We start from the raw sequence: 13,397 nt of genomic DNA, 5'->3' as shown, positions 1-13,397 counted from the left end.
GAGGTGCTCACCAAGCCACTTTCCATCATTTATCAGCAGCCCTGGCTAACCAGTGAGGTCTCAGTTGACTGGGACACAGTTGGCAAAAGTGACGCCCATGTACAAGAAGGGCTGGAAGGGGGATGCAGGAAATTACAGGACTGTCAGTCCAACCTCAGTGCCAGGGAAGGTTATGGAGTAGATCATCTTGAGTGCCATCATTTGGCACGTACAGGACAGCCATGTGATCAGGCCCAGTCAGCATGGGCTCATGAAAGGCAGGTCCTGCTTGACCAACTTGATCTCCTTCTGTGACAAGGTGACCTGCTTACTGGATGAGAGAAAGGCTGTGGATGTTGTCTACCTAGATTCTAGTAAAGCCTTTGACACCATTTCCCACAGCATTCTCCTGGAGAAACTGGCTGGTCATGTCTTCGACAGCCATACTCTTCACTGGATAAAAACTGGCTGAATGGCAGGGCCCAAGGAGTTGTGTTGAATGGGGCAGTTGGTGGCCGGACACAAGCGGCATTCCCCTGGGTTCAGAACTGGGGTCAGATCTGTTTAATATCATTATCAACAATCGGGACAAGGGGATTGAGTGCACTCTCAGTAAGTTTGCAGAAGATCCCAATTTTAATTATGCAGCTGAGATATTCTGCATTTACTCTGCTATTGCAGATCATGTGTCTCAGTCCTTACTGATGAAATGAAATGGAGCAGGGCTTTGGGAATCTGCCTGTAGGTGCAGGTGCGTATACTCAGGATTTATGTGTATCTGTGTTTTTATCTGATGTCAGTAGTCTTTAATTTTTACCATGACGTGGCTTGGAAAGAACAGTGCTCCACGCCCAGAGCCAACATCATCTGGCTACAGAGAAATAAAATTATTAACCTTTGTCTCTAGTGTACTCCAAGAATTAATTTGTTACTTATTCTGTCTTTAAACTTGCCTTTTATTATAGTAAAGACAAAGACGAACCTAATTGAAATTAGATGGAATCTCAAAGGTAAATATGACTAATCTATTGTGAACATTCAGAAGTAGAGGTAAAAAGAAATATTTATGAATTCCAGTTTCAGTTTAGCTTGTGATATTTAAAAAAGTAATACTGAACTTGAGTAATAAAGCTGTATGAATGTTTTATATAATGGCATCCGGTTACAAGAATTTTGTCCAGTTTTTTTCTTTTTTTAATATACTTTACTGTTAAATCTGAGATCCAAATGCAAATTCCTGTAGTTTAGAGAAGCAACTGGCATCCAGAAATTCAATATGTAGGTTTAATGTGCCTTTTGTTTTTTTACTGTTTACATCAATGTAAGTCTTCTGATTTAAGAATAGTTATTCTAATACACAATAACACCTTATAGGTCCTATTAGAAATATTACCCATTTCCCTAATTTCAGAATAGAGTAAGTCTGTGAACCTGTGGAAGGAGGACTATTTACAGTAAATTAACAGGCAGGTAAGAACATATCATGACTCAAGGCATTTTCCATTATACAATGTATTTCATATAGTCATATACTGACTAAGCAGTTCAGAGCCATAGATTTCAGCTAAATTAGTCTAACAACTTATTTTTTACTGTTGATAAACACCAGGTATTTTTTTTAATGGGTAAATAGACCCAGAATGTCCGTTAGATCATATCTACCATTCAGAACAAAATTAATTGTAAGCACAGACATACAAAATCAGTGGCATCAAATCAGGTTTCATTTCTAATTCCAGCAACAGGTTCTTCTAAAGCCAAATGAAGGGAAATGAAAAAAAAAAAAAAGCAAGAGTTGAATTACGATATTTTGTTTTGAAGGTTGTATGGTAAGGCTTGATGTTTCAGCCATTAGTTAAGGAAATAATGCTCACTCTTGCAACTATCCCTATTTAAGCCAGTTTATATAAGCAAAAAATTATCCTCATAAGTAAATGTTTGTTCTTGATTGTTGCCCTCAGATTACAGCTTTCCAAATGCTATTTTGATGACTGAAGAAAAACTTAGTAGCTAATATTGTTCTCCTTCATAAGATGTTTGTCCTTGTAAACAAAAGCAGAGAGGAGATATGTGAGGAGGTGATCTGGAATGGAACATCAGTGGCAGAAGTGTATCTCCACAGATAGGGGACGGGCAAGGTTAGTGATTACAAGCCAAGAAGGCCAGATGTGCTTATTTCCATGCTATAGAACAAAGTCTAAAATATTCTGAGGATAAACTACACAGCAAAAATTGTTACAATAGTTATCATAATTTGCCATTGAGCTGGAGGATGTCCATGGGCACAAGAGGTGGTTTGCTTCAGGACTGTGAATGGCCTTTTCAGAAGATGGAAAGGCAATCACTTCCTTGGCTTTATTTCCATTCTACATATTAGTAAGAACCAAAGTCATCCTGGCTGGAAAACTGTTTACTTCTCAGCCCACCTGGTGGCAAACGAGACAGAATCTCTTTTATGCTGTCCACTGAGTACTGGCTCTAAAAGATGGTGACACCTACCCATTTTCAGTATCTTTTGCAAAAAGCTGTTGCTCATTTTCTGCTGACTGTGCACAACCATAGTTCCAGGTCCAAGTGGGTACCTACTGTCATTCCAGTCCAGTCCCTAATTTTTGTTATCAATAAGCAATGTATTCAGGGACTGGAAATCTGCTGTTCCTCAGCGTGATAGAAATGTGTAAGGAAAATAATTGCTCACCCCATTCTAGGCATTCGGTGAATCTCTGGGAGCATCCATTGATTCAGCTGACATAGCTTCTGAGGTTCACTTTGTTTACACATTACTTGCTACTACATATGTGGAATAAGCAGCTTTGAAAGTATTCTATTATCTGCATATCACGGGCATCATCCCTCATCTATTTTATGATGACAAATAATACAAATTTTCTATACCAGGTTCATGCTTTTCCTCCTTACTTCCACAACTGACTGTTTCTTCCCCTCAAGCTGTTCCCTCTTACTTTTCCTTCTTCCTTCCCAAGAATCTTGGAGAAAACATTCTTCTGGGCTTTAATAACAAATCCTGGGATCAGGGTAGCCCAGTGCTCACTCTCTGATGGCTCTCCAAATAAAGTTGCACTAATGGGAACTGTCTGCTGATGATACTTTTCACAGAAGTCTCACCCCCTTTGACATGCTGGTTATGCTATCCATACAGTCTGTCTTCAAAGCTACATCTTCACATTATATAGGACCAGCCTTATTGGAATAGAGCTCTTAGCTCTCAACTGAACTGGGAAATTAAGTGTAAAAGGTGTAAAGGTCTTATGGATATTACAGAGAAGACATAGCCACAAGGACAAGTAAGTTTATTTATGTGGAAACATTTTCAAACATAACATAGGTCTGTGGTGAGAAGCTAAGCATTAAGAAAAACTGGAAGCACAGATATAGATCAGGGGACCATGGAGAAAGGACAGTAGTGAGGTACCACCCAAACAGGACAACGGTACCTACATATGAGGCTAAGAAATAAATGGGTTGAGATAGGGAAATACTTTCTTTCTCACAGAAGAGCTAGTTATTATTGTGAACTTAAGTGAACATAATCTTTGGATCATAAAGGATGCCAAAATAAATATTTGAGAGCTGGTTATCTTTAATCTCATGCAAACAAATGAAAGACAGATCTCCTCTCCTTTTCTCAGGGTCTCAGGCAGCCAAGGTTGTCTTTGCTACCATGAAATATTTTGTAGTGGATCTTAAAAATATACACAAACAGTTATCAACAAGATGTATACTTCCTTTGGCATATGAACTTGGGTTCTGCTTCTTGACCATAGGACCGGTTCTGGACTGTTTCTCCTGGATAATCAAAAGAGGCATCTACAGAATAGCCCACACATGAATCTCTTAAATGGCCCTTAGTTCAGCTTAGGAAAATGCCTTTCCCAGGCAGCCTTGTCAAACACAAGAGTTGAAGTATGACTTCTGGAATTTTCCTGGTGCTGTAGTAACTTATTTTCATGTCACAGGAGATCTGCATAATCACATTTCTTGGCAGATTCCCACAGACTGCAATTTGACTTGCTACCCCAAAAGACTAGCTATGGACTTTTGTAGAGCCTTACATTTTTCACCTGGATTTAACCTGGTTCTCCTTATCTGTAACCAAAGGAGGTGAAGAAAAGGTTTTCTAAAGAAATATTGCAGGAGATATTATGGTATCACTGCTGTGATATTTCCCAGTGGCAAAATGGGGCTCCTGGTCCTATTTCCTATTTATATTAAGAAGGACTGGCTCATTGGCCTAAATTACTGCCTTTAAGACACCTAAGGAATCACCTAGGAGATGGGTGCACTGCATCACACACCTGCAGGTTTTGTAGTACTAAATATGTGGAGTGGTTTGATCTCAGTATTTGCGAAGGGCTTGCACAGGCCTGTGAGGCAATACAAGGCAATACGTTCTGTGGCCTGAGGACGATCCAGCTTGAGCCAAGCTCCTCTTTTTTTGCAACCATATTGCCTGTGGACACAACACGTTAGCACAAACTGGACTTTAAACCTCAGTTTCACCTGTTGAGGCCAGCTGGTATATACCAAACCCGAACCAGTTAGGCAATGTGGAAAACAGGTGACTTTATCCTGAGTTCAAAGTCAAGACAGAATTATCATTAAATATTAATACAGACAGAAAATCTGAGAAGAAATGGTGGTGCAGGTAGCACTGTAGTTGTGACAGACGCATTCTTTATATTTGTATATTTGTGCTTTGAATTATTATGTAAATAAGTATTTTTTTAATCTGTGTATTTGATTTAGTTGTGTATTTGATTTGGTATGTTACCAAAGACTTCATAAACTAAAAGGCTGCCAATTACAGTTATAAAAATCATAGCAGAATGAAAATATTAGTGCTTAGGAGATTTCATAACTGTCTGTTTCCCTTCCATAGCTATTTTCTGCTGGAAAAATCACAGACACCAGAGTAGCTGAGCTGAAGGAGAAGTACACCCTGCTGCACAAGACTGTGATAAGGTACAAAGTTCCTTTTTTAGACTTTCTTTAAGTAGCTGAAGCATTACATTTTTAAATTAATTTTCTGCTGATGCTGAGGCCTAGTTATCTCATAAGGCTTTCATATAGTGATTGTTCATAAAGAGGAAGCAAGAACACAAGGCTGAAAAACAATATTATTTAACATTTTCAAGGTAAGTTGGGATATTTAAACACTTGTTTGAACAACATCTTTGTTTTTAATATAAACATGATAATAATGGCAATGAAGGGAAGGACAAACTGCAAAAGACATATACAAGTTGAAAATAAGGATATATTTACAGATCACATAGGCAGAATTGTAACATATGAAGACCTCTTGAGCTAACATCATAGAGAGCAACTGAAGAAGGTAAAGGCTCATTTCTAAGAAGGAAAATGAGACTGTCACATCCTAATAGGTGTGAATTTTAACCTCAGAGAATATTGACAGTCATATTAGACAGGACTGCTAATTTAGATGGTTGGTACCTTAAGCTTCAAAGTGTAAATGAAACTCTGAAGTTGGATGTAGTTGTGAGTCTGCCCTCCTCTGTGCTTGCTGGAGGAGAGAGAAGAGGTCATGGCCATAGGCCAGCGCCAGGTTTGAGCAGGGAAAGTGTGAGTGGAAGGAAAAGAAGATGGAGAGATGAAGTGGGATGAGATAGGACAGCTGTATTAGGTGGACAGTGTGTTACAAAACGGAGCAGTCCTATTGTAAATATTGCAATACTACATTAGTATTTGTGACTAATCGTTTTGATATTACTTATCATATACCCATAACTATCAGTAACGTCAGTGTCATGATACTCCTGTTATATTTCTGTAATATGTATCGTAATATCCACTATATTATCAATATTTTAGTGCAAACTCCCTGACAGTCCACATAAAAACCCTTACGGCAATTCTGCTTATAAGGGAACCATGGCTGTTCTGTCGCTGAAGCTAAGGCCTAATTTGGGGATTCTAAAACTAATGTAAGCTACACCTGTTTCCTTGGGTTACTCTGGGATTTGGTGTGCCTCCTGGCAACCTGAATAATGATAAATGCTAAGTAAAGTAATTTGAAAAGGTGTTCCCAAAATCCTGAAAACACAGTTTTGCTTGAAATTAGCTAAGTCTTCTAGTTTCATCTTAATAAAATGGGGATTAGAAGATGGCCCTGAGTCTGTAAAAAGTCATCTAACTTGATTCAGATTACTGCATAGCAGATATTTTTGTAAAGGGAAATTAAAAACAATAGTCCTAAACCAGCTCAACTCCCTAGAAAATGCAAGAAGCATTTCCTTAATGTTCAGAATTCAGCATATTATGTGGGATTTGTATTAGTTGATTGAGAAGACTTCTACCACACCAGTGTTCACTGAGCTGAAGCAGAAATCCAGTAGCTGTTGAACTGGATTGACTTTTAGTCGGTGTTAGTTTGAAAACAGTCTTTGAATGAAAAAAATACAAGCATATCACTATGTATTTTATTTTATATATTTATATAGAATTATTTTATATAGAAGATTATTTTATGTAAAGAAAATTCCTTTGTACGTATAATAAGGGGAATGTGACATGAGTGAAAACAGGACTCAGCTGTCTTTTCTGTCACACATAAAACTACCATAAACACCGTGTACCGAAAGCATGAAAATGTTAGATGGTAGATTACATTTCTCATTCTTTCCATGATTCTCACAGGTGTACGAAATTGCCATACTTCTGTGAGGAGTCGGAGAGAATCATGTCATGTTCTTTACTTAGATGTAGTCATGTGTCAAAGCAAATTGCCAGTGTATGAACTACTACTAACTCCCACAGATAAATTTCTCTTACTGCTAAAAGAGAGCAAATGAAATCCATTACCAAAAAATGATTGTGAGCTGTGGTATATTTTAAGGACTTGTCAGATACCAAACATGGGATGTATTTGCCCAGGTCTTAACATCAGTAGATGTGCACATCTGAACTAGGTATCTAGAGTACCTTAAAGGTCAACAGAAGAAAATAGGGACGACACACGTCCTCCTTGCACACGTCTGCAAGTGTTCAGTTTTCTCTGCTGATTATAAAGAGAGTTCTCATGGTAGGTTCATGATGTGTGTATACTGTTCTCCTGCAATGAACCATTCACAGAATCGATACCACTTTTTAATTTTCAGTTCTTCGCCCTTGCATGTGCAGTACATGTACAGTGCTATGGATCAACCACTTTTTTTTTTTTTTTTCATTTATTACAGTTGAATTTAATCTCTTTCCTAATCAATCTCCATCTGTTCCAGCACTGCTACAATGCTATGTGGAAACAAATGATTCTGGATGAGGTCTTCAGGCTGTGTGTGTCCTTTAGTAGCATACAAAAATCTCAAAGAAGAAAGTCTTAGGCATCTTAAGCAGCATAGATCCCTGTGACAGCTATACCGAATGATTGCTCTCTGGTATATGATACAAATTGGTTGAATATGATGAATGCAGATAATGGCCATACGCAGATAATTTCCAAGGCTGTTGCTGGAGTACACAGAGTTATAAGCATATAGTATGGTCATTTGTTCAGTAGCAAATAGATTTCTTGGTTTCAGTTTTGCACAGCTTGACATTCTGAAACACTGAGAGATGTCACCTGGCAGATAACATTTTTGATACATTTCTTCAAAGTGTTAAGTGCTCTTGAATTTATGTTCACTGCACAGCTCAAGTTCTGACAACGGACTGTCATCCCGTCCTGGTGCTGCCTCTCCCATCAGCTTTGCAGTGAGGGTGCACATAAAACTGATGTACCTGAGCTCATACTTGGCCCTGAAAACCCATTTAATCACACCATCATGTGTCCCAATTCTAAATATTTCTTTTTATTATCTCAGTTTAAGAACCTAATATGAATATTCTGACACACTGAGCTGTAAGAAAATCAGGTAATAATGATAGTTCATTGACAGTTTGAGAATCTTATCTTAAGCCTCTGTTAAAATATTAATCACAAGTTCCAAAGCTACCACAGCAGACTTGGCCAGCCTACTTTTGCACTCACATGATTCTAGATGTGTGCATTGTGTAGATGTCCAGTTATGTCTTCATTGTCTTCAATTAAATTTAAATCTTCACATGAAAAAATACTGTTGGCAACTGTTGTGAGCAAGATCTAGTCTAGATTTACAACACTCAATTCTTGGTTTTAGTTTTATCTTCTGATTGTCTTGAAAAAATCAATCGAAAGAATTTTGTTTCTGTGGAAGGTCTAATGTGTTAATGTAATTTTATGTAAAATTTCTGTTTTCTGTAAGAATTGTATTTGAAATGAATGTGTATTACTGCAACCAGTTATGTTTTTTCCTAAACCAGCATACATTCTGTTGAACTTAAAGATCTAAATATTTTATAGAATCTTGTGTCAATAAGTTGATTTATTTTTCACTTAAAAGTTACTATGTAAATACATCATATACAAAGTTATTTTTTCATGATAAAGGCACACTCTTGTTTCCTGTTGAAGTCTGTGGTTTTCTTATTTTCTGGTTTAAAAAAGGAAGTGGTTATCTAAGTAGAAATGCTGCACAAAACGAAACTTACTCTGCTATATTATTTCAGCTATGATGTTTGTCCAGTATAGTCGGTTGTATATTTTGTGTTTTTATCGTTGCCATCTCAACTCTGTTCTTTAGTGTGATACGTAATTTTTATTTCATTGCTAAGCGGTAAATGTCAACTTTGAGCTAAAATTTATGCATATAATTTTTCAATATGAGATATTCTAAATAACTTTGGTTTAAAAATATTAAATTGCATTATTTTTAATTAATAAAAGACAAGCAATAGAATCCTTTATTTTTCCACATAATTTGTGACTAATTTTGGTATACCATTATACAAAAGTTACAATGTAGTAATATTGAGAAGGCATACACAATGATTTCTTTAGCATAAAGAATAGGTTTATATGTTATGCATTGCATATGAATTTTCATACTGTGGTTCCTTTTAAGAATTTTCCATAATAATTGATATATTTTACCAGCAGCCTTTAAGATCTTTTATTCCACTATCACTGCATATGTTCCTAAGTATATTTTGCATACCAGTCTCCTAACATTGACAGAATATTATGGTTTGTTGTTTCTCTGAAGCTAGACGGTGGCAATACAAGTCAGATCAGATAACTGGTCATGTCTACAAACCTTATAATAAGCTTCCACAGAAGTCAACAAATACATTTGCAGCTTGTGTGTCATTAAATGTATTACTCCAGGTACCGGTAACACTGCAGCCAATAGCAACATGCAGTTCAGCACTGGGTGGGTGTCTCAGTGTTTACTAAGGACACAAAGGTGTCATATAACCCATACTGGGCCTTGTCCTGGTGAATACTCCCCTGTTATTGGTCCCAACGCTGGTTCACATCTCGCCTTCAACACTTCTTAAGATGAGACAGATTCCCTGTCTCTTCACTGGTTCTAGACAAATAAATTAGACTAACTGACAATCTTTCATCTGGTTAAAATCAGATGAGATTAATCCCACTCCAGCTCTAGGATGCAGACATCAGATTCTACTGTTCTCACGGCATCATAGGATAATTCAGGTTTGCACAGACCTCAGGAGGTCTCTGGTTCAAGTTCCTGCTCAAGGCAGAGTCAACTACTGTGTCAAACCAGATTATCCAGGATTTAGCCCCATTTCCTCTTGAAAACCTTGCATTTAATATTATAGGTAGGTAAAGAAGTATACATACAAAGCTTATGCTTCTCATTGCCTAGTTCTAAATTTTTCTGTTTAACGTAGTTTACAGGAATCTGAGATCCAGCTATTGCAGGAAGCCAAACGTCTTAGTGTAGAACTGGAACAACAGCAACATGAACTGGAAAAAGCAGAACAGTTCCCTGAAGAGTCTTCCAGTGAAGTTTCCCGAATAAGGCAACAACTTCTTAGTTGCCAAAATGAATACAATGCTATTAAAGAAAGAGAGTATGATGTTCAGTTCAAGATGCAATGGTAGGTAGTACTGGTCAAACGCTTTTAATTTTATCATCGCTTAACTAGAAAGATAATAACACAGAATATAATTCAATCTCCTACTCCATTTTACATGGACACATTTCCTGATGGCTCTTAAACAAATTGCCACAGCAACATTTCAGTGAGCAATAACATTACCCTAGTGCAAGACTTGTAGATAATTTTAATGTTAGAACATGCTATGGTGTCCTTTGAAATAAAGTTTAAAATTTACTACCTTGCATGATTAATGTTTAAGCAGGCAAAATTAACAAAATTAGGCTTCTAGTCTGGGACATCTTTAACACAAATGATTAAAGTGTCTCAGAAACCTAGTGACTGGGATTTTATGGAAACAATGTCATAAATAGACCAAATGCTATTTTTAACATCATAAGCACAGTTTATTAAAGTTTTTCCATTCAGGTATTTAAAGGCAGAGAATTACTTGCATATTCTCGTGTTATAAAAATGATAAATGAGCCATGAAAGAAGTGAATACTTGACAGTTCTATAAAAGGAAAGGTGCAGAATAAGTTTGATATTGTATATATTTTAATTATCTGGTAATGTGAGTGTCTTGTACTTGAAGCTTTTACAGTAAAATTACAAACAGTACTATTGCATTTTTTAAAATATGTACCTATAGAGATGAAGTTATATTTTCATTTTGTGGGGTGAATACGATATTTTTACCCATCTTCAGTGCAGCTGTGGTGTGGTTGGCATATATAAATCCAAATAAATAATGTCAGCAGCTCAGCAGTTAAACCTATTTTTCTACAAGAAGAGCAGGGACACAGTACAAACTACATAGAGCAGATTTTTCTGGCAGTTATTTCTTGATTTTTTTTTAGAGCCAAATATTTGCTCTAGGAGAGAAAGAAACTTGAGGGAGAAGCAAATTTGGAGTGGGAGAAATAGAGAAACATGGAAAGCATCTGGAAAAAATTATTTGCTATGAGATAACTAAGCAACATGAAGTTTCCTGAAATAATTACTAAATACAAAATATTTTTTTTTTTGCAATTTTCAAGCAGTCCAGAAATGAGGTCTTCTAAATATCATGTTTTTACCCATTTGACCTCATTTCTTATGAACATTTTTCGCTGATTTTGCATTACTTTTCAAAAATATGATGGGGTTTACATGTTTAAGGGATATTTACTCATACTCTGTTTTCTGCCTCTAGTCAAAGGGTGCTTTGTGTCCTACATGAAACATGGTTTAGATATTGTTCAAATTACCCTTGCACATTTACTGTATTAATTCTTATATATTAATTGAATATCCTATTGCATAGGTTAAAAATACACTTCTGGGGTCAGTCATACTGTGAAAAATGTTCTTTCACTTTAATAAGAAACTTCCTCTGTTTGGTCTTATGTGTTGCATGAGATCAAAACCAGCTGCACAGCCTGACCAGAGGTCCGTACAGTGTAGTATCTAACAGCACAGCCCCAGCCATTTGTGAAACAGGGATTTACTGAGCCAAACTCCTCTATATTTGGGAACGCAGAGATGATCCCTCTTCCTTGAACTTCTCCTGTCTCTGCCTCAACTGTATAAACTTCTGGCATTGCAACACCCTGGGCAACGAGTTTCACAGATAACTGCACAGGAACTGCCACTCTTTATATTTTATGAGCCTGACTCCTACCAGCATCATTTCATGTCCTGTAGTTCTTGTGTAAGATAAGACACTGAACATCTGATCCTCTCTTCATCTTCACTGCTGCAGGATGGTTTGATAGGTCTCTGTTGTACATCCCACACCTCCTTCATTTGTCAGCTTTCTAAACTGAAGAGCTGCATATTATTTAATTGCACCTTGTTTGGAATATGTTTCATGGCTGGTGGTAGTACTGGGTCTCACATGAGTTGTGAGGGTGGAGGAATGAGGTCATATCCTGGTTATGTGTGGACTGGTTTACTGTGAGAGAAGGTACTGCTGTCCAGAAAGAAGAGGGGTTTTCATGTTGGAGTAGTGTAGAATAAACAGGACTGGTAGAACACACGTCTATGTGGGGAACAGAGGAGTGAGTAACAGCGGGGATCCTGGCTGTGAGTGGAGATTTGTAAAGAAGGGATGGCTTTGGTGCCTGTGGAAGGCAGTGCAAATTAATGCCCAGAGTAGAGTTGTGAGTAGCAGGTCATCTAATAGTAACACTGATGTGTTATAAAAAGAAGATCTGTATGCCTGCTGGTTTTATACAAATAATAAGGTGATGTCCTCTGGAGTATCTGTGTCCATGGGCGGTGTCACAGACAAGGGGAAGCTCCATCAAAGACAGTGCCAGTTTGCCGTTAGGTGGCTGCTGTACCACTTCCTTCATTTCTCAGAAGGGCAGAAACTCATGGTCTGACCTTTCTTGGTTTTTGGTCTATCTGGAGCACAATTTTCCTTGTTGTCCAACTGTGTTAATACAGCCCCAGCCGTGCTTGGCACTCGTAAGTGTGCTCCTCTTTGGGAATTATGACTAATGGCTGTTTAGTCTGAAAACAAACATATTGCTTATTTACCTTCTTATGTATAGCAGGCACGGAACGTGGAGGGGAAAAGCTTTTGAAGGGAGTATCTGTGTCTCTAATCTATTGCTTTATCCTTTTCTTAAAAGGCTTGGATCTTGTCTACTCAGAAATATTACTGAGCTGGAAGTGAGAGTCTCTGCAGACTTTCTGCTTCCCTGTTTCTGTAATCCTTTCTTTTTCTGAAGCATCTCTCGAGACTCTGCTGCCTTTGCTTCCTGCCTTAGTTCCCTTTCTCTGACTCCTAAGGGCACTTAGCACGCTTTTGGTGCTCAGATTCTAATCTGACAACACTAAACTTTTTCTCTTGAACAGTCATATAGATATACCTTAACATTAGCAAAGTTATTTTTTGTCTCAACATCCCTTAATATTCCATGATCTCTTTTCCATATTTCATTTCCTATTTGCTTGCCTCTGTAAACAATATTTTTTTTACAGATCAGATTTCAACAGCTGAAGACAATATTTCATCTTCTGTTTTAATCCTTTATTGTTCCAATGAGTATTCAACATTCCAAGAGTAAATTTAAATTGCTCTCAGCACTGAAGTACGAGCAGGTTTTCAGAAATGTTGTGACTATGGCTTGCAGAGGTACCAGAGGTATTCAGAAGTGGGGAGAGGCCACCCCAAGGGTGACAGCCTGGCCGTGCTGTGCCCCCACTGCCGCTGTGTGCCTCCTCTTCCAGTTTGTGTCCCTGTTCCCTTGCCTGGTTGTACTGGGTTTGTTGCCACTGTGTCTGCCTGAGTGTTCAGCACAGGAGCGGAACAACAGCTGGAAGGATTTTACTGAGGTTATGAAGTTTGGGCCGCTACCCCAAAGTCAGAGCTGCCTCCAGGAATATTCTTCCTCTCAAAAACTATTAGCAAGTGTAATAAAGCAAAAGGACAAATAGTGATCCTGATTCAGTTCTGGTTC

The 13,397-nt window shown here is 37.7% G+C and overlaps 1 protein-coding gene across 1 annotated transcript in view; it reads left to right on the top strand.

Annotated features, from left to right (window-relative positions):
• The window catches only part of CCDC146 (coiled-coil domain containing 146), a gene marked incomplete at both ends in the record, with an annotated part of 70,399 nt that overhangs the window by 26,218 nt on the left and 30,784 nt on the right, over positions 1-13,397 (top strand). The window contains 2 exons of the mRNA XM_080363709.1: positions 4,880-4,962; positions 9,736-9,945. Coding sequence (XP_080219835.1) covers positions 4,880-4,962; positions 9,736-9,945 — 293 coding nt within the window. The remainder of the gene's footprint in view (positions 1-4,879; positions 4,963-9,735; positions 9,946-13,397) is intronic.

The sequence above is a fragment of the Nesoenas mayeri genome, assembly GCF_963082525.1.
Source record: "Nesoenas mayeri genome assembly, chromosome: 1".
NCBI classification, from domain to species: Eukaryota; Metazoa; Chordata; class Aves; order Columbiformes; family Columbidae; genus Nesoenas; species Nesoenas mayeri.
Note: the sequence above shows the minus strand (reverse complement) of the source record. Positions and strands in the feature narration are given on the sequence as shown.